The 22,522-nt window shown below is 39.0% G+C and overlaps 1 protein-coding gene across 11 annotated transcripts in view; it reads right to left on the reverse strand.

Annotated features, from left to right (window-relative positions):
- Window positions 1-22,522, reverse strand: part of Dip2c (disco-interacting protein 2 homolog C) — a 385,401-nt gene that overhangs the window by 116,808 nt on the left and 246,071 nt on the right. For all 11 annotated transcript variants that reach the window (XM_017600567.3, XM_017600565.3, XM_017600566.3 and 8 more), the window contains 4 exons: window positions 17,697-17,822; window positions 14,317-14,526; window positions 2,078-2,212; window positions 377-496 (listed from right to left, as the gene is read on the reverse strand). In XM_017600567.3, coding sequence (XP_017456056.1) covers window positions 377-496; window positions 2,078-2,212; window positions 14,317-14,526; window positions 17,697-17,822 — 591 coding nt within the window. The remainder of the gene's footprint in view (window positions 1-376; window positions 497-2,077; window positions 2,213-14,316; window positions 14,527-17,696; window positions 17,823-22,522) is intronic.

Consider the following 22,522-nt stretch of genomic DNA (forward strand, 5'->3'; position numbering starts at 1 on the left):
TAGTGGGCAGAGTCCCCACTGTGTTTCTCCAATCTCAAAAGCCTTTGTAGAAAAATACCCTTTGGCTTTGAGTCAAAGATCTTTATAATTTCATTTTGCTTTTATATCATGGCACTAAATTCTTACAATGAGGCCCAAGTCACAGAACAACATCATGTTGCACTGAGGGGGCAGATGGCTTCAAAGCTCTAATTGTGTGGCACTTGGTGCACCTTTCAGATATGCATTGGAAACACCAACCTACACTGACTTAGCGCTCTATTATTGAGGGGAGGCTAGATTATCACTCTTAACAAAATAAAGAGTTCGCATAAAATGTAGCACTGTACAAAGAACCAAGGACTTCATAAAAGAAGGGGTAGAAAGAAATACTTACCTTCTAACAATTCCTCAAAGTCATCAACAAAGAATTCCCGTAATGGTGGTCTCTTCGGTCGTTTAAGGGTATTGACAAGCTGCTGAATTTTTGCTGATACCCGGCTACTTACTGGTACACCTGAAAAATAGGAACCACCGTGGACATAAAACAAACTCCGGAAGGAATAAGAGAATTTATGAGAAATTTCCTAAACAAGGTTTTTGTTTCCTGTCATGGGGATACATCGCAAGGCCTAGTGCATGCTAGACAAGGAGCCTAAGCACTGGCCTGGACCTCCACTAGTCAGAAAGAATTTGTAAAGTGTACTTTCAGAGCCGAAAACTAAACCTAGGTCTGGAAATATGGAAAAAATTCTCAACATCTAAACACAGTATATTCTCATCAATTAATCCCAATCAATTTGGTTCTGATGAATCCAAGACCAGTGGTAAGCATTTTAGTACTACCTCTGGTTATGGTTCTGAGGCGAGGGTGTATGTCGTATGAAACATAAGACTACACAACGCAGGAGTCAGAATTTACCTAATTCAGAAAGATATTTAGAATGAATAACCTAATTCTGACATAATTTAGACAGAATTTACCCAATTCTGAAACTTGACAGATTTCAAAGATGACAAAGTTTTGAAAATAATGACAAGAATAACCTCAATGATCAGTTTTAATAATGGGTATACAGGAGGACTAAAGCCAATGCGGGTGGGATGGAAAGACAGCCAATTCTGTAAGAAACAGAATGGTCATAGTCTTAGTTGATATTTATGTTTAAGTAGCATTAGGACTGCAACCATGCTGAGGACAGTGTGCCATTTGTTAGAGATGGCCAGGGCAAGCTATTTAATTGTGAACCACCCAGTTGTCATAGTAACATCAACAACATTGTAGGGACCATGTACTGCAGCATGTTGATACTGTTTTGTCCATTTTTCATAAAATTAAAAAAAGTGTAATTTTACTGCCAGTTCCTATGCTAACTTTTATGAGCCTGGCAATTAAAGCAGAATAGAGCAGACAGTTCACAGCTGAGGTTTGCTGCTTTGCACTGAATACTGGGAACTAATAATGTTACTATAAAATGATTAAAATATGGAACTAAGGGGTTGGGGATTTAGCTCAGTGGTAGAGCACTTGCCTAGCGAGCGCAAGGCCCTGGGTTCCGTCCTCAGCTCCAAAAAAAAGAAAAAAAATATGGGAACTAAGAGAAGCCTTTTACACTGTGTTTTATCAAAGCACTGATAATTCACTTCTAATTTTAAGAAAAAGAAGATGACTCCTTCTCCCAATATCTAAGGCATTAACAACACCCCTTTAAATCATTGTTTTTTCACTTAACTTCATTTTGCCTTCTGAAGTAGGCATTCAAGGTTTTAACACTGATACTGTAATTTCTTAGGGATTCTAATGATTCAATCAGTTTTAGTTATACATTAGCAAAAACATCAACATCTCGTTAGATCTATTTCTTCTCATTGCTGAATTACACAATATTTACATTCTTTTTAATAAGGAGAAATTATTAAACAACTTGGAGATAATTTGCATTTTTTTTTGGTCAGGTCACCTTCTAGTAGAGTTCCTAAGGAAACGGAAAGCAATGAGTGTCTAGGGGTAGCGCACTCAGTCTGAAAGATCAACACAGTCTTAGTGAGGACAGAAGTAGAGCTCACTCAGGCGGAAGCACCTCTCTGTAAGACATACCATCCCCAGTCTCCATGAGCTCAGCATTGCCATACTTTGGTGCTGTCCGGGATGTGGTAGAGCCCTGTGGCCTTTCCACTTGTATTGAGTGTTCTGAGGTGTATGTGGTTACATCAGGAGGTGCAGAATGATTTTCTGTAAAGAAGCACAGGAGACAATTTTCTTAGGAGCTTCATTGTTATTCTGAAGGTCAACTAATTAGGGCCTGAAAAATGTCTAGAATATGACAAACCCATACAAGAGAATCACTTGGACCCAATATGGTGACACAAGCCTGCACTCCATACACTTGGAAGTGGATGAGATGAAGATCAATTTTTGGGGCGAGCCTAGCCCTATATAAGAAAACACCGTATCTCATCCAAAAAAAATTACCCTAAAGCAAAGTCAACCACAAAACTTCCAAACAAAGGTACGTGATTAAGTTAAAATAATGTGTACCGTCTCTAGTGGAAAACGGTACAGATTCAGACTTAATTTAATAACAGGAGCAAGATCAATGAATCGCTGTCGCATTTTCACTCAAGTACTGTCTACCATGACGGAGCAAGGCACTTAGTGTGACAACAGAGGCAGCAAACAACTCACGCTTTGACCCTGACAGCCAGGGCTTAAAGGGCAACACTGTTGATTCCGGGAGAGCCTGAGACACAGGTAATCACCTTGTGCCTCAGTTTTCCTACCTATCAAATTGAAGCAGTAATGGCGATCCCCTTAGATATTCAACAGATTGAACAAATCAATACATGCAAAACTCTCAAGGTATTTCTGATAAATGATGAGAGACATCAAGAAATAGTCAACTACTTTAATTAAAAACTGAATAATCTTAAATAGTTACTCAAAAAAAGGTTATAATCTAATGAGTACTAAGTGTCACATCATGGCTATCTTATTTGGAGTTGTGATAAAATACCATGACCAAACAAACGTGGGGAAGAGGGGATTACCTGGCTTACACTTCTACAGCATTGTTCATTATCAAAGAGATTCAGGACAGCCACTCAAACAAGAAAGAAATTTGGGGACAAGAGCTGATGCAGAAACCATGAAGAGTGCTCCTTTACTGACTTCCATTCACGGTTTGCTCAGTCTGCTCTCTTATAGAACCCAGGACCAGCAGCCCAGGGACAGCACCACCCAAAATGGTGCTCTCCCTCAACACTCACTAATTAAGTAAGTGGTCTACAAGCTTGCCTACAGCCTGATCTTATGTAGGCATTTTCTTAACTGCAGCTCCCTCCTCTCATATGACTTTAGCTTGTCTCAAGTTGTCATGGAACTATCCAGTACAAATGTCCAAGGAACAGGGCAAACTTCCCCCATAGGATTCAGAGTTAACTCCTCAATAGTTAAATGGCAATAGAACAGTTTTTATAATTATTAGAGCATTAAGACCATGTACAAGAGATGGTCAATGAATTAGACACATGTAAGTTCCAATAATGCATTATCAGAATGCTAATTATGATTCACTGATGTGTATTACATGGAAACTTTAGATCACTTCCTTAATACTACTCCACGTTAGAAGTATATAGTCTTGGGGCTGGGGATTTAGCTCAGTGGTAGAGCGCTTACCTAGGAAGCGCAAGGCCCTGGGTTCGGTCCCCAGCTCCGAAAAAAAAAAAGAACCAAAAAAAAAAAAAAAAAAAGAAGTATATAGTCTTCCTGAAGGTGGCTGTCTTAGTCACTCTTCTATTGCTGTGAAGAGACACTAGGACCAAGGCAATTCTTTTTTTTTTTTTTTAAAGATAAGATGTATTTATTTTATGTGTATGAGTACACTGTCGCTGTCTTCAGACACACCAGAAGAGGGCATCAGATCCCATTACAGATGGTTGTGAGCCACCATGTGGTTGCTGGGAACTCAGAACCTCAGGAAGAGCAGCCAGTGCTCTTAACTGCTGAGCCATCTCTTAGGCCCCAACCAAGGCAACTCTTATAAAGAAAGTATTTAATTGGAGGCTTGCTTACATTTCCAAGCTTAGTCCATTATTACCACAGCAGGAGCACTGCAGCAGGCACAGCAGGTGGGATGCTAGAACTGTAGTTCAGAACTACATCTTGATCTGCTGGCAGAGAGAGAACCTGGGCCCAGCATGGGCTTTTAAATCCTCAAAACCCACCATACCCCTCAGTAACACATTTCCTCCAACAAGGCCACATCTCCTAATCCTTTCAAACAGTGCCACTATCTAATGACTAAGTATTCAATATACTAACCTATAGGGGCCATTCGTACTCAAACCACCACCATGACAGTCATATAGAAAAGTCTTTCTTCTTTGGCATCTTTAATTTTACACTCGGGTTCTGTTTTATGGACACCTCCAACAAAAAAGCACAAAAACACCACATAGCAAAACATGGCATCAAACAGGCTATAAAAAGCACACTTTTATAGTCAGACAACTAAAACAAGAAGATGAAGGCCAGCCTGATGGACCTTAGGCACAAATGTGCACAAGAGTTAGGGGGTTCTGCATATGTTCATGAATGACAAAAGACCTTCCACTGATTTGAGGGTGTTACAAATAAATTTTGCCCAGTAGACAAATATACAAATATTAAGCAAGTAGATAATGACTGAATTTCTACAGAAATTTGCTTGCACGTACTATAGAACTCTCTTGGATAAAGATTGGTAGTTGGGAGGGAGTAATTTACCTTCCTGAGGAGGCTTCATATGACAACCCTGGGTGACCAGCACATCTGATCCACCAGAACCATATTTGAGAAATATGCACAGGACTGACCCACATGGGTCCAAGTTCTGTAATGAAGCTCCTATACCTTTAGTTCCTATTTTCTAAATGATGGTGACACCTATCTTATACTTACCTCACAGTGGCAGTGAGGAAAACATACATACACTAGTGCTATCCTTCCCTATCATTGTACACACACTGTACTGGAGGAGATTCTCACCAGCATGTCATTCTATGATGTACACATGCACATTCAATAGCCAGTTAGAATCAGTTGGCTGAGTTATAATCAGTTGGTTGTATGAGGCTTGAGTCATGGGATGTTTTGCAGAAGTAAGGGTGACAATAGACTCCTAAAAGGAGCATCCACCACGTTCCTTCCTAAGGGTATCTGCTCTTTCATGGTCTGAATTCTCAGCTTGCACCTCAACTCTCAGTTCATCAGAATGGAACTGTATGTTTAGGGTCAGGTACTTTGCTGATGGTTACAAAAACAAATAAACAAAAACAAAGCTAGTGAAATGGACCCCAACCCACTATTATTTGATGACCTTATCAGAAAAGAGCATCAGGCCAAAGAGATGGCTCAGTAAATTACTCATCAAGTCTGATGACATCAGTTTGATCCCACAAGGCAAAAGAAGACAACAGACTTCCAAAAGTTGTCTTCTGACCTCCACATATGTTCCATGGTGCACACATTCTCTCAACATGCATACCCAAACAAACCAACAAACAGTCAACTAAGTAAATAACTTTTAAAGAAAGAAAAGACTCAGGGTGCAGACATAGAGAAGAGACCATGTGGAGATTACAAAAGACATGGCTCTCTCCAAGCTAGGGAGAAAGGCCTCAGAGAACCCGACAGTCTCACAGTCCATGCCATTTCACTATGACCAGCAGATAAACAGCTCCACATCCTTATGGGCAATTTCTGAGATCCTAGCTCCAGAAAGGTGTGCCTCTGCCAGGAACAGTAATGTGAGTACTAGAGGGAGAAGCAGGAGGGAGGACATGTCACTCAGTCACTCCTATGAGTGAAGTAGGAAGAGAATCATCCAAGTTTCCTCTTCATCGTCTTCAACTCTGTATTTATCCTTGTCACATCCCATCTGTGCTTCTGCCAAATAGGCTCTCGTTCATGATTCCAAACTATCTAATTCTCTAGAACTGCACTACCTCACGGCCAAACATTACACCCTCTGGAGCATCCCATCACAGAAACCACCATTGAATACCCCACAATGCATGCTAACTTGTAATGAACAAGATCCAAAAGGCGTCCTGTAAAATAGCACCCTCTGTGTCTGAACATCCTGAGGTTCATTTGATTCACATTAGCCATGCATTTCAACATACTATATCATTAGGGCTATCCAATCAGTTTTCATTAAACAGAATTCCCACTTCTGTGAGGGGGTGAATAATGATTCTAATATATCTGAGAGAATAAAAATAGGAACAGTGACAGCTGGGTAACTTCAAAGTCTTTCCAGATTTGTATGTGCTGGTTAGTTTTTATTATCTACTTGACACAACCTACGACACATGGAGGGGGAGGGAACTTCATTTGAAGTACTGCTCAATTAGAGAGGCCTGTGGCCTATGACTGAGGAATTCTCTTAATCGATGATTGGTATGAGAGGGTCCAGCCAACTGTGGGAAGTATTATCCACAGACAGGCTATCTTGGGCTACACCAGAAAGCTAGTTGAGCCAGAGAATAAGCCAGTAAGAAGCATTCCTCACACGGTTTCTAATTGTGTCTGCCCTGACATCCTCCAGTGATGAATTATAAACCCTTTCTTCCCCAAGTTGCTTTTGGTCAAAGTATTTTATCACAGCGAAAGAAAGAAAAGCAGAACAGTTTATGTATCACCTCACCTCTTTCCCCTCGAGATCCCCCCATCTGCCCTCCTATAGCTATAGTTACCAGTGGCTTTAAAACACACTCTGCCCCTGTAATGACACAGGACACCTATTCTAGTATATGTCAGGATTTGAGGAATGTTTTGAAAACCCTTGCATATAGCACCTCTCTGGAAACCCCTGCTGAGGGTTGAGGAAAAAGTGGGTTCAGACCAAAAGGGCAGGTTCAAGGTTTCAAGTGCTCATAAGCTCTATGCTGCTGGAGGCCAAGCAGTCCCTATGCATCAGAAAAACTTGAAGAGCTCTCTTATCACAGGGATTTGTGTCTTTTAAGACCTCTCGCTGCTCAGCTCAGTTTCACAGGCTTTGTTGTTTGGTCTGTGTGTGCGTGTTCATATTCTGCAGACACACATACTCACACATCCACCGCAGAGGTCAAAGGTTGATGTTGGATGTTTGCTCTCATCAGTTGCTCCTCATCTTATTTGTTAAGACAGAGTTACTTAATTTAAGCTAAGCTGGATATCTAGGAACTTAACAATCCAACTGTCTCCACCACCCTGAGTTCAGTTAAAGATACTTGTGGCCATACTTAGCTATTTACATGGTTGTTGGGAATTTGAACTCAGGTCCTCATACTTGCATGAGCCAACACTATCAACTGTACCATCTCCCTAGTCTTCATCTGGCTTTTAAAATCAAAAGAAAATAACCCCCATCTTTCCGGATCCATGGCAGGGGTAGCTGGCGCTGTACACCCTTTTCCTTCGAGCTACCTCTGAGACCTCTATGTCCCCAAACAGCATGTGAGTGTCCCACAGGAATTACCGGATCACCTACACTGGTATCACCACTGCTCTACCCAATCAGAGTAGGTCCTTAAAAACTTGAAGTTGGAAACTGTCCATCAGGAAGATAGAGGATGCTGTAACTCAACCATTTTCATGAAAGTATACACAAACTGTTTTTTACTTTGCATCAGTACCAGAGTATCTTAATTCAGCGTCATGCCCTCAACATGCAAGGACATTTTAAATTCCTGTTTATAAACAGCTGTCTGCTGGCCCCAATCAATATCAAGGTATTAGCTGATCTTATCTGCTGAACCTTCCTGAGTCACTGCCTCATCACTGATCTAAGTCCTTCCTAGTCACATACTTTGTTAGGTCTCTTCATTCTAGTGTCCAGCTGCATGGAGGTATAGAATGACTTCCTATAAAATATTTATAACCTATATAATCTATGCTCAATCAATGTAGGACAATTCGGAGTGTGAGTGACTATATGAATGAACACAGTAGCAACTATTTCCAGAGAAGACCAAGGATGAATTTCTAACATTATTCTCGAAGCAGAATTCTGTAATCTTAACTGTAGAAATGGTAGTCCAAAGGGCCAACCGTAGAACTCACTCAGGAGCTGTATTATAGTTCAGTCTTTACATAAATTTTAAGGAAAGATAAAAAAAAAATCTTCAAATTTGGTATTAATATGTAGAATACAATGTGGTGTTGGTTGACTGATAGAGAATGGGTAATGAGTTACTATTTCAAAGGAACCCAAATTTTTCATTCATTGAAAACTTTTATGCCCTACAGTCTAGTGGATAATTCAACCACCACTGCTCAGTGAAAGCAAAAACAAACAAACAAACAAAAACGAAAACAAAACAAAACAAAAAAACCTGCCCATTTGCAAAAAGGATGCCTATGAGACAGGCCCATCAGACCATTCAGCCTACCCAGTCTGCTGTTTCAGGTTCTTAGCAGGTCATGGGCTGTGCTTCTACAAAACAATATAAACCAAAATACTTCAAAATAAGAATGCAGAGGATATTTGAACAAAGAGGCAAACCAGAATGCTCTAGAGTCCTGGAATTAAAATTTAAGAGTTGACCAAACTGTGGATGACACTTGGACATGCCACAAGATTTGCATGAACACAGGTTGGCCATACCTTTTGGTCAGGTGTAAATACTCTTCTTTAAAACACAACTGCATTAGACATGACCTAGTCCTCCACAAGGCACTGGATGGCGACAGAAAGCAGAAGACCCTTATAATGTCAGAGCATTCAATTACGTCTGCCAACTACTGCCTGCTCCAGGACACTCAGTGAGCTTGAGTTCTCACTGAGTCAATATGCTCTGCCATGTGCAATTAAGAGGAAGACAGGACATTCCTCTCTACAGTCTCCCCATGGTAGAAATTGAGTAAAATAGTGTCTAATGGGGATGCAGCAGCAACTATTGTCTCAGCCCAGAGTAATAGACTAAGGAAGATCTACTACAGCACACAAGAACACACACACAATGATGCACCTATTATACCCAAGAAAATATTGAATTCCTTTTACAGTTATTCGGCAACACAACAATCCTCCTTTAACACAGTTTCTGCCATAGATTGATCTCTCCTGTTTGCTAAACTCCCAACAGTGATTCGTAACTGCTCTTAAAATCTACATTATCTGTAAAACAAACCAAGAGAAGATTAGTTTGGAAAAGGTTTCTGTGGTTCCATATTTTAGGATCTGAGAGTCAAGATTGTCTTTCACTGACTATACACAGTTCCCCATATACTCTTCCTCATATTTATGATATAGAAATTCCAAAAAGATGTGATGTGCAAAACAAAGCTAGGACTATTCTTTCTCAATGTGGTTGTAGAAACCCATTGACATCCTGCAACCAAGGAACTGACACAGAGGAATCCCTGGGCATAGGCTAGATTAGGGATTCCACTTAGCCTTTTGTCCTATGTCAGGCTCCAAGAAAGAATATGGGATATTCATGAGCATAGACTTAAAAACATAGGTAATTAGAACTCAGTGTCTAGATGAAATTTTACCTTTTGTACCAATGAGGTATTGTTACAAAATTGAATAATAATTTCCTCCAGAGTGGAATGTGCAGAAGATGAAGGCTTAGCATACTTTTGGAGTTAATAAGCATGATTTCTATTTTAATAAGTCAGTGTAAAATATGTTTTGAAGGATCACATTATGAAGTCATTTCTAGCAGAAAGTTACAAGTCCAAATCCACGTCTTAAGCATCTTCATAGTAAAATAGAGGACTGGACATGTAACACATGCCACCACTGACTGTTCTGCCTTGCATTATCATACAGAAGATTCATGAATTTTAGTTTGCTTTTGGGTAAAACTGTTTGAAATTCTAAACTCTAGACTGACAAACTGAGTGGCTGTGGTGCCTGGCACTAGTTTTAGAAATATTAGCACACAGATGTGCCTTTGTTTGTGTAGCTTCTCTTCTGTGATGGAGGCACCATGCTCAACAGCTGCAGTTACCACTGCAGTTAGCACAGTCTAAAATATCTATTCTCTGTCCCTTTATAGGAAAGATCTGCTGAGCTGCTCTAAAATTATAATGTTCTAACCGAAATGCTACCTCCAGTTGAGAGGGGCTGGGACATTAGGGGGATATTAGCCCTTAGAAGCCAGGCTGTGGCATCATCACCAATTTTGGTATGTATGTCCTATTTTCAAGGCTATGAATGTTTGAAAAGTATAAATACTTATGATGATTACAGATAAATAAGGGTAATTTATAATGGTGGCTATTCAAACTCTCTGAATAAGTTTCCTAATGAAGCCGACTCTAAAATCAAAACATCCAGCTGCTGAGACTCTTGCTCATTATATAACAAATAATGCATCTGTGGTAGATAATCAAAGATTTCACAAATTAATCTTTGTTGTGTATTTGTGTTTACATCCATATATACCAGGTGTGTGTTTATGTGGGTATGCACGCACATGTGTGGGGGACAGAAGTTGACACTGGGTGTCTTTCCTCCATTGATCTAACACTACTTTTGAGAGACGGACTGTGATGACTCTTCTTGGTTGTCAAATTGACATCTGGAATTAACTAAAACTCAGCTGACTGGTGCACCTGTGAAGATTTTCCTAATTATATCATTTGAAATGGAAGACCCATCTTTAATCCAGATCTTTTGAGTTGGGAAGATGCACCTTTAATCTGGGCAACAACTTCTGTTGGTACCTGTATAAAGGACGCGGAAGAAAAAAGGCTTTGCTTTTGCTCTCACTGGCAAGTTCACTAGCATTAGAGCCTACTTATTTCAGATTATGACATATAACCACCACCTGAGCTATCTACTACCCTCTTGGACTAACTACTGGATTCCTTAACTTTCAACTTGGCAGACAGACATTGTTGGACTAGCTGAACCACACCCTGTAAACCATTCTAATAAGTCCAATGCACACACTAATACAGAGTCACTCACTGAACCAGGAACTCAGCAGTTTTCCACACAGGCTGGTCAGTGAGCTCCAGGAATCTCTCTGACTCACTAGGACAAGCATTACTGATGGGGGCTATAGACTCAGCTCTATTAGGTGGCTGGTGGAGAGCCAAACTCCGGTCCTGATGCTTTCCTGGCAAGCGCTTACCAACTGAGAGGTCTTCCCAGCTCAACTTGTTATCTTCTTAGTAGAATACAAGAATTTTTATGAGAATTCAGTAATGCAAACAGTACATAATAAAAGCAGCATTCGTGTTAACTGGATTCTCAAACATTTTGGGAAAAGCAATTACTTTTATAAAGATTGGGTTAATAAAAATATACTCTCAGCATACTCTGAGATGTTGTCAAACGAAGGCATTATCAATAAATTAGAGGCTTAAAAATCAGGAAAAATGCATGTATACAGTCTGCTTTTGAATGTACAACACAATGCTATCTGTTCTGCCTTGTTCTTAGTTCCTCCTCTATATATTAATACAGTTGTTCAATTTCCCTACTTATGCTATTGAAGTCCTGTATTTTACTTAACACTTTGGAATACACATAACAGAGTTTAAGTTCATTTAGGTAAATATACTGGCTAGCCTAAGTTACTTTTCTCAACTTTTCATTCTGGTAAAATTTTACATTTCTAACTAAGAGTCTTTAGAGTCTTTAATTTTCTTTTATTTTGCGGTATTTAGGATTGAATAAGCCACAAGAGGCAGATACTGAGCTATAATGACCATCCTTATAATACTTAATAATTTCATATTTACAATGAATGAGTCAGAATCATTCTGAGTTGGGGTGTACCTCAGTGGTATAGAACTTGCCTAGTATTTATAGAACCTTAGGTTTCATGCCCAGAAAACAAGTTATCCTGGTTATGGTGATGGAGAGAAGGCCAGCAAGTCAGACAATGGATTATTCTGTCTAACATAAGAAATAAGAACACCAGTCTGACTCTTTGTGCTTACATTCTACACAGTCTCAGAACTTAGCACTGTCGTCAGCTGGAGAGGAACAAGCACATCTTGCCAGGCACACAGCAAGCCCCATAGGAAGAAGTCAGAATGAGCTCAGGATAGAAATTTTTATCCTATAGTAAGCCAGTCTGGCTTATCAAAATACATGGAAGATGTCTTAACATATGCTCAATAAAATTTGCAGAAAAAATATACAAGGATTTGGGGTTTTGCTTGGGACAGAATGCCCATTTTGAGAAAGACTGCATGGCTATCTCTTGGCTTTTCTCACTTATGTACAAAAGAAGTCTCTACAGGCTCCATATGAAGCAACTTGCCCAATGGGATCAAATGTGATTTGGTAATTTATTTTGCTTTGAGCTCTGTCAAACATGCATATATATATACATATATATATGTATATATATGTATATATATGTATATATATATATGGAGGCACACACTCTACTTTGCCATTTTCTTGTTCTAAAGCTTTTGATGATCTTAGCAAAGGTCAAGTACTGCCAACTTTGGTTTTGGTTTTTTTTTTTCCATAATTTTATTATCTTGCCATTGCTTTAAAAATGGCAATTCCTATAGATTAAGTCCCAGATATTCTAGGAACTTATCCTTGTGCCAAATGATAAATTACTGAAATGTCACAAACTCAGGAGTTATATTTAGGATACACTGAGCCTTGGTGTATATGAGTAATGCAACCTTTTATAGTTTGGATAAATTTAATTCTGCATGCTATAATTTCCTCAAGTATTACAAGTGAAAACTCACAAAGGGAAAGCCAAAGACAGTGATTAATTTGTTCAAAAACATGTGGTCCTCTTAGTAAGAGTCTCAGAAACTTCTTTAAAAAACAAACTCAGAGAATATAAATACTTCCATCAGCCAAGTTGGTGGGTAAGGTCTCTGCTCAGGTACCGTGGACAGCTGACAGCCTCAGCAGCCATCCTAAGCTCCAATAGGTACCGTGGACAGCTGACAGCCTCAGCAGCCATCCTAAGCTCCAATAGGTACCGTGGACAGCTGACAGCCTCAGCAGCCATCCTAAGCGCCAATAGGTACCGTGGACAGCTGACAGCCTCAGCAGCCATCCTAAGCTCCAATGGGCAAGAAGAAATTGTGTTGTCTAAAATATTTAATGATGACATTTATACACAATGTTTAACTTCTTGATATTTCAAATGGAAGTTATTAAGTAACATTAAATTTAATGTTAATTAAATTTAACATTAATTTTCTTCAAAATGTGTTAAATTGAAGTAATAATATCACTTTGAAAAGGAGAATTGCTTTAAAAACTTGCTCGGAATGTTACTATTTTTTTTTTTCATTTTATTTGCAACAGTTCTAAGAGGTACGAGTGTAAGAAACCATGGTTCCCATTTTTTCCCCTTCACTGATAAGTGACTTCAAGATCCCAGAGGTTGTTAATGGGGAAATTCAAAGCAGATGCTGCTCTTCAGGCAACAGACCAACAAACTCATTTTGGATATGAGAAAGGTCAATGCTTTTAACTTTGTTCACTGAGTTCAACTGAGGTGAAGCTTGAAATGTCAGTCTGAAATTGCTTTGCCTGCCCATCAAGCAGTTAAAGATCCACATTCTGAGTATCTGAGCTGACTGTGGCATGTCTAACTCATTCATTCAATTTCCTGCTTCCTGTAGAAAGGTAATTCTACAGGAATTCATGCTCTAAGTTTGAATGACAGTGTGATATGTACCTGCCTCCAAGTACCTAGCTTTTCCTCTACTTGGCAACATGATAAAGAGATCATAATGAACTTATCCAAGCAATTTACCTTGGGAAAAACCTCTCACCATTGAATTGTTTAAGCATCTTAATTCACAGAAGACAATGGAAGAGAACAGACCTAGATGTCCTACTTCTGCCCTGAGAGTGAAAACTTAGACTGGGGTACAGTAAGTAACACACATGTGAGGAAATGGTATCATCCCCCACATACTTCATATGACCAATTACTCATCTAACACACATTTCCTCCCCAAGTAACATCAACTATACTTTATAATCTGTTGTCTTTACCAACACTACAAAATTTCGTTCGTTAGTTTGTTTAGCATAAAATACAAACATGTAAGTAGATATGGCTGCAAGCTTGCCTAATGAACAAAATGCATTCTAACACCAACACAAAGCTGGCAGAATTCTTGCTACAAGAGACTGAGGTATTGAATAACCATAAGCAAGAGTTTCAGAAATGTTTAGTCCAGTGCAGCAAGCCAAGAATCTGTAGGGTTTTTCCTTGTATCCACTGGAATCGATAACAGAGCATTCTGAGAAAACAAACCAACACTCAGTGCTAACCCAGATAAAGACAAAATCAAACTAGACAAAGGCAAAGTCACCCATCCCTCCAGACTACATGCATCTCACTCACCTATGTGTGTCTGGGCCATGACATCTGCCAGCCGGTGTGCTGCCCCACTGCCCCCACTCTGAGTGGAGGAGGAGGAGGTTGTTGATGTGGTAGAGCCATGGATGGCCTGACTGATCCAATGCTCCATGTTGATGCTGCCCTGGCTAGAAGTGGGGGTTCCCTGGGAATCACCCTGCACTGAGCCTTCATCTTCTGAACCGGAAGAGGTATCTGTTTTCAAGAAGAGATTTGACTTGTTAAGCAGTATAGCAAAGATGTCCACACCTCAGGCTCAGCCCCTTTCCACACTCTACCAAGAGACTTGTTTCAGGATAATTGCGTTTGGCTTCAAACATTCTTGTACAATTTTTGTATGTAGTAGGTTTCATAACCAAAATGCCTTAAGTATGCTATAGAATTTATCTCGACACTGCACCTAGGAAAGATGCCTTGACATTCTCAGTGTAAATGTTTGGGAAGAAACCAGTATCTTCTTTGTACACATGCATGAATTTACAGGATGGGGCACCATTTTCTAAGACATGCTTGAGCTGCTTCCATATGTTTACAAGGAATGTTGTTGTGAGTCCTTCAAAATAATACTCTGAACTGTAACTTATTTTTAGGCTTAAAAATAAGCACAACATACCTACAAGTTTCCTCAAATGTTAAGCTTTTAATGAAGAAATGGCAGTTCAAGAAGAACTATCCTTAAAGTACACACACCTTATCTTCATCTCCAGTATCTTACCATTTTGTGCTGTCTCTGCCTCCAGAGCGCAGTACATACTCATAACATCACATTTTATGCTCAATAAAATCTACTCACTTTTATAGCATTCATTTACTAGAAAATGTTCTCCTATTTAGTTGGTTTATCTTTCTATATGAAAAGGAGAGATAAGCTAAGGAAAATGTACATTATTCATGAAAACTAACAGATATGTTTTCATTCAATATGTATTCAGTTAGCAACAATGGGTTAAGAATGAATGACTACAGTGTTTGGTATCTAATCTGCAGTGTAAGAATGACTTAGGATCCCACCTAGAGATGAGTTAGGTGATATAATAAACAAGAGAGCTCAGAAATATCTAAAAGGAAAGAACAGAAACAGCACCATTAACAATAGCTATACTATTTTATCATTATCCATTTCTCTACATTTTTTGTTAAAATTCTCTTTAGCATATAATTTTATATAACATTTATATAGTGAAATGTAAACATTGTAATTTATATTTTAAGACTTTGAGAGGTACTTATATGAGTACATCAATAGCATGTGCCAGCTTCTAAACAGAAATTCTTCATATGCCCCTTTCTAGTCAATCCTCCACAAAACTAGTTAACTAAACAAGCAACATACAAGATGGATGATACACTGTGACTGAGTGGTGGCTAGAACTGGACACTAAAACCCAGAATTAAAGTTAATGTTAGTATTTAAAGGTGAATTAATGTTACTGATACACTAAAAGAATGGCAATATGTGGTATCCTTTAGCACAAGTATTTGATGACATCAAGATAAAAACATTAAACTAACTAGGAATACAAGGGAAATTTCCTCAAACTGTAAAATCCATCAGTAAAAATCCACACCTAGGATTACATTTAGCAGTAAATGATTAAAAGTATTCTTAAGGCTGAGAATGAGACAAAGAAATCCTTATAACTTCTGGTCAATCTTAGTTAGAAGGTTATAGCCAGTGAAACAAATTGATAAAAGTAAATTATAAACACCTCAATCTAAAAAGAAGAGTCTTTATTCACAGATGGAGTAATCTCTTGTAGGTAGGAAACTATGACAAAACCTTCAAAATTCTCAATTACTGAAAAATGGGTTCCTGAGCTCTTTGGGTACAATGATTTAGTGCTACCAGATGGAAATAAGAGTTTTCACAGGACCTTCTTAGTTCCTGTGGGAGTGTGCTGTTATAAAACGTGACATTAGTCCAGTTCTGACTCTCTGTCTTCCCAAGGGCTCTCTCCCTTGTACACTCACTGTACTAAGATGTAACCTACCCTAGAAAGCCCTCACCACAGGCAAGCAAATACCATGCTTCTTAACTTTCCTGTGACATATGTCAGCCTTTTAAAATAAACCATACAACAACTATTTTACTAGTCGCATAAAACACACTAATTTGGAAAAAAGTAACCATGCCGTTACTTTCAACCATTTTAGATGAAGAGTTAAGTTTGTCTGTGGACCAAATCGTGTCTACTGCCTTTTTTGTTTGTGAACGTTTACTGGGATACAGTACTTCCACTCACTGTCATACAACAATGGCGGCTTTAATGCTACATTAGCAGAGGTGACGATTGTGAAAGTCTACAGAAAATACTGTATTTATATTTAAATTACTCACACTCCACAAGTAACACCCAGTGACTCCTGTTTCTGGACACCATCTCAACTGATTGACCAATTCACTTGGTTTCTTCTACAATACTGTAATATTAGCGTTTTAAAGAATTGACAATATGCACACCCACACCTGTCTAGCAGAAGAAAGATCTAAGATCTATCTAACTTCCGTTATATATATATTGTGTATGGATAAATAATTGAGTAAACTTTTATAAGACTTTGAGTAATTATAATTGAATTCTGATGAAAAGTCTAAAATACTTAATAATATAGGTACAAACATAGTGATGTCAAAATTTCACCTTACAAGTTAAACTCAGAAGCTGTTTTTAGAATGTGATTCACAAAATTGTTACCTCCTGGGCATATACCTGAAGGGCTCACTACAGACACTCTTGCACAAGTCACAAGAGCCAGGTTCAACTTGTGTATATTCGTCAAGAAATGAGTGAATAAAGACTACATGGTTAGATACATACAATAGGCTTTTATTGAGCTGCAAAAAACAATAAAATAGTGACATTTACAAGAGAATAGGAGAGTTCATTGTGTTAAGAAATAAACCATACTACTCAGAGAGGAACATTGCATGCTCCCACCCGCCTTTAGAATCTAGGGGTGTGTGTGTGTGTGTGTGTGTGTGTGTGTGTGTGTGTGTGTGTGTGTGTGTCTGTCTGTCTGTCTGTCTGTCTGTCTGTCTTTAGGGCATGAAAGAAGAAAAGGATTATAAGAGGAGAGGATAAGTATTGAAGGGATGGGGACAAGAAAGAGCAATGGATATGTGACGTAAAAGGGAGTGAGTGATAAGCTGGGAGAATGAAAGGGGTGAAGAGGCGTAGGGGGATAGGAGGACACTGGGTCGGTTGAGAAGAACAATGTACATGTGAAAACGCTGTGATGAGACCCACTGTTTTGAATGCTGACTTTAAACATTTCAGACTGCTGTTGCTCAGACAGTTATCAACTAATTCCCAGGCAGATGGAGCACACATTTAAGAAGCAGAAATACTGAGGTTGTTGCTCACCTGGGGGAGTGTAGGCATCCATGGAGGTCTGTACAACCAGGGATCTTCGTTTGGAAGGCATGGGGACTGCCATCTTCCTTTCTTTGTGTTTAGCAAGAGCTGCCTGGACAGCTTCTGTATGAACATCTGAAACCAAGAGAGAGCCCAATTATTCCATCCCTTGGACCAAAGTCCTAAGCCTAGAACTGCCATCCGACCCTGTGTTCCTGTGATAGATGGGGTCTTTGTACCTAAGCTCAGAAACAAATGGGTAAAGGAAAGCAAAGCAGTTGGCTCCACCAGGATGAAATTCCAGTGGGAAGACACATCAACTGATTAATTCACTTTATTAGAATTTAATGTATATAAACAAAACATTGGTGCCAAAATGCTTGTGGCTTTTCATAGAATGAATGGATCTTGACTATTCCAGATCACCTGCCCACCATTCGTAACTCCTTCCAGTATACTGTTAGAGGAGTTATAACTCATTACAGTCAGGAGGTGTAAGCGACAGTCTAGGCACTTGGGTAATATTTTATAAGTATCAGCCCATAACATTATTTCCATAGGTATTATTGAATGTAAATTCTATGTTTTCTTTTTCCACTGCTGGAGATGGAAGGGAAGGTGCTATATATGCTGGACAAAAACTTTACTTTGTAAGGCAACATCTTATAAAGGACTTGGGGTAATGAGACAGAAGTAAGCACTGAGTTTCATGCAGCAATTTTCTTATTTCTAATCTGTAAAAAAATATAATTATTTATTTGATATGAACTATAAGGTATAACTTATGTTTTATTGAATAGATTTTTCCATACAATTTATTCTAGTTGAAGTTTCCTCTCCAACTTCTTCCCAGATCCTCTTGACTCATCCTCCTTCACTCTCACACACACACATACTCACACACAAGAATACAAATAAGTATCTAAAAAGTAAGATACAAACAAAAGAGAAAATGTTAAAACAAGAAAAAAGTCCAAAGAGAAAGCACAAGAAACACATACAGATGCAGAAATGCACACCTTTACACACAGAGAAATCCCATAAAAACATAGCACCAGGAACTATACACATGTGTACACACACGCACGCACGCACGCACACACACACACACACACACACACACACACAGAGAGAGAGAGAGAGAGAGAGAGAGAGAGAGAGAGAGAGAGAGAGAAATTTTGAGTATAAATTTAAAAAAAAAAGAAAACAAAACTATGTCTCAAAGCATTATGAGACAGACAACCTCCATAAATGCCACTGATTTGTTTTGTGTGGCCATCTGCTGCTGAGCATGGGGTCTGACCTCATGAATGGTTTATACACCCAGTGAAACTCTATTGGAGAAAACTAATTTTTCCTTTGTAAGCAGTTATCAGTTGGAAATAGCTTCTGGTTAGGAATGGGGACTTGTGTTCTCTCTTCCTCTCAGCACTGGAACCCAATCAGGCTCAGACCTGTGCAGTCCCCTATGCTTGCTGTCACTGTCTCTGAGTTCACATGTACATCAGTCCTACTGTGTTGGAAGGCCTTGTTTTCCTAGTGACATCCATTCTGCTAGCTCTACAATCTTTCTGCCTCCTCTTCCACGGGTTTCTACAAGCTCTGAGGAAAACTGAAGAATCCCATGTAGGACTGAGTGTTCCCTAAGTCTCTCACTCTACACAGTGTCACACTGTGGGACTGTTCATTCCTATCTACTGCAAGAGGAAGCTTCTTTAATGACGAATGAACATCATTTCATTGCTACCTTTCTCTAGCAGAAAACTAGTATTTGGGCTGACCCCAGGTCCCTGGCCTCTCTAGTCTCAGGTTCTTGGACAACCCAGCAGTGTAAAGTAGTGTTATCTCTCACCAAACAGACCTTACATTCGATTAGATATTACTTGGTGTCTTAGTTATGACTTCCATTGCTTTGATGACATACCATGACCAAAATGCAATTTGGGGAGGAAAAGGTTTACTTGGCGTATACTTTCAAAGCACTGTTCATTATCAAAGGAAGGCAGGGCAGAAACCTGAAGGCAGGAGCTGATGAAGAGGCTAAAAGGATGCTGCTTACTGATTTGCTCAGCCTTCTTCTTATAGAACCCAGGATCACAAGCCCAGGGTAAGTACCACCCAGAACGGGCTTGCACCCTCCCCAGCTAATTAAGAAAATACCCTACAGCCCAGTCTTATAGAAGCATTTTCTTTTTTGGTTTTTCAAGATAGGGTTTCTCTGTTTAATAGCCCTGGCTACCCTGGGACTCTTTGTAGATCAGGCTGGCCTCAAACTCACAGAGATCACCTGTCTCCTGAATGCTGGGATTAAAGATATACACCACCATGCCAATGTTGGAGGCATTTTCTTAATTGAAGTTCATCCTCTCAGATGACTTTAATTTCTATGAAGTTGACATAAAACAATGCAGGGAAGTTTGTTACTCGTACAAGTTCTGTGCCACTACTATACCAGCAAATCATTCAAGGAAGTCACCCTTACAGCTAAAAGGGTTTGCAGCTGGGTTGGTCTTTACTGTTCTTAAGCATTCAAATAAATGATCCCATGGGGTTGGGCTTGTTATTCAAACCACCATGATGCTGGAAGAGTCATATGGCTTTATCTTGAGGTAGATATATTCCAAGATTCCTGAGGAACCACCATACTGATCCACATAATGGCTTTACAAGCTTACAATCCATCAGCAGTGGATGAGTGTTGCACTCAGTGCACATCCTCACCAGAGCTTATGTTTTATTGATTTTGGCTATTCTGATTGGTGTAAGATAAAAATCTCAAAGTAGTTTTGATTTGAATTTCCTTTATGACTAAAGCATGTTGACCATTTAAGTGCCTCTTAGCTGTTTTTGTTTCTTCTTTTGACAATTCTCTGTTTAAGATCTATACCTTATTTTTTATTTAGATTATTTGGGTTTTTGATGTCTAGTTTGAGGTTCTTTAAAAAAATATTTTAGTTATTAGCCCTCTATCAGATGTAGAGTTGGTAAAAAAAACTTTTCCCACACTATAGCCTGGTGGTATCTGGTCTGAAGGATGGTATCGTATCCTTTGCCTTGTACAAGTTTTTCAGTTTCGTGAGGTCCCATTTATTAATTGTTGATCTTAGTGTCTACACTACAAGTGTTCTCTTTAGGATGTCTTCTCCTATAGCAGCCAGTTCAAGGGTATTCTCCACTTTCTCTTCTATCGAGTTCACTGTATCTGGTTTTATGTTGAGGTTTTCTGATCCATTTGTGCTTGAGTTTTGTGCAACGTGACAAGTATGGATCTATTTGCATTCGTTTACATGCAGACATCCAGTTTGGCTAGCACCATTTGTTGAAAATGCTGTTTTTTCCCAGTATTTCTAGCTTCTTTATTAAAAAAAAAAGTGTCCACACAGTCTTTGGTTTGATTCTATTGATCAATATGTCTGTCTTTATGCCAAAAGACAGTGTGTTTTTATTACTACAACTCTGTTGTATAATTGGAGAGTGGGATGGTGAGGTCTACAGCAGTGCTTTATCATTTAGGATTGTTTTATCTATGCTAGGTTCTTGTGTGGATGTGCGTTTCCATATGAAGATGAAAACTATCCTTTCAAGGTCTGTGAAGAATTGTGTTAGAATTTTGATGGGGATTGCAATGAATCTGCAGATTGCTTTTGTAGAATAGCCAAGAAAACTGTATTAATCCTACTAATCCATGAGCATGAGAAATCTATCTTCCGGTATCTTCAATTTCTTTCTCAGAGACCTTAAGTTTTTATAATATAAGTCTTCACTTACTTTGGTTACCTCCAAAACATTTTCTTTAAGACTATTGTGAAAAACATTGTTTCCCTGATTTCATTCTCATTCTATCATTTTTATACAGGAAGGCCATAGACGCTTGTGTGTTACCTTTATATACTGCTATTTTGTGAAAGTATTATCAGCTATAGTAGGTTCCTGTTGGGATTTTTGTGGTCACTTATGGATACTATTATCACTACAAATAAAGGGACTTTGACTTCTACCTTGCCTATTTGTACACCCTTGATCTCCTTTAGCTGTCTTGGTGCTGTAGCTAAAGCTATTAAAGAGGTATAGAGTGGACAGTCTTGTCTAGTTCCTGATTTCAGTGGAAATGCTTTGAGGTTTTCTTCATTAGGTTGATGTTGACCTTTGCGTGCTGCAACATTCTAAGGTGAGACAGACAAGAGACAACCAGTTAGGGGCAGAGAACTAATGAAGATATAACCCAGAGGCACAGAGTGGTGAGTCTGAATTGTGAGGCTAGAGAAGTACTTTCGAAGAGTACAAATGAAGATTATTTCTAAAGCAAAGAAGAAATACGGATTCTGGGTTATAAAACTTAATCCACACACAATGGATTAGCCATTAGTTTGCATATCAGGCTCCTTTCTTCACAATTCCCTTGAACTCCACATATCAATCCAGATTTCTACTGGAAGCCTCATTCTACATTGAGAGCAGGACTCAGCCAATTCTAGCCTCAGACACTTCTTGTAAGTTATTTCATTGGCACATAGCCACACTCTTTTATCCAGTCCATGACAGTGGTTCTCAACGTTCCTAATCCTGCAACCCTTTTATACATTTCCTCATTTTGTGGTGACCTCCAATCATAAATTTATTTTTTGTTGATACTTCATATTGTGATTGTTACTGAACAGTGTCTCAGTTCCTAAGGACTATTGGGAATATGTGTTTTCTTATGGTTGTGACTGACAAGATTGGGCACCATCAGTCTATGGCTACCCCACATGATAGAGGGAGGATAGACAGGCACCATGATTCTCAAGAGAGCCTCAAGTATCTTTGCCTTTTAGAGAAAACATTTGTTAATCTCA

Source organism: Rattus norvegicus, chromosome 17 (assembly GCF_036323735.1).
Source record: "Rattus norvegicus strain BN/NHsdMcwi chromosome 17, GRCr8, whole genome shotgun sequence".
NCBI classification, from domain to species: domain Eukaryota; kingdom Metazoa; phylum Chordata; class Mammalia; order Rodentia; family Muridae; genus Rattus; species Rattus norvegicus.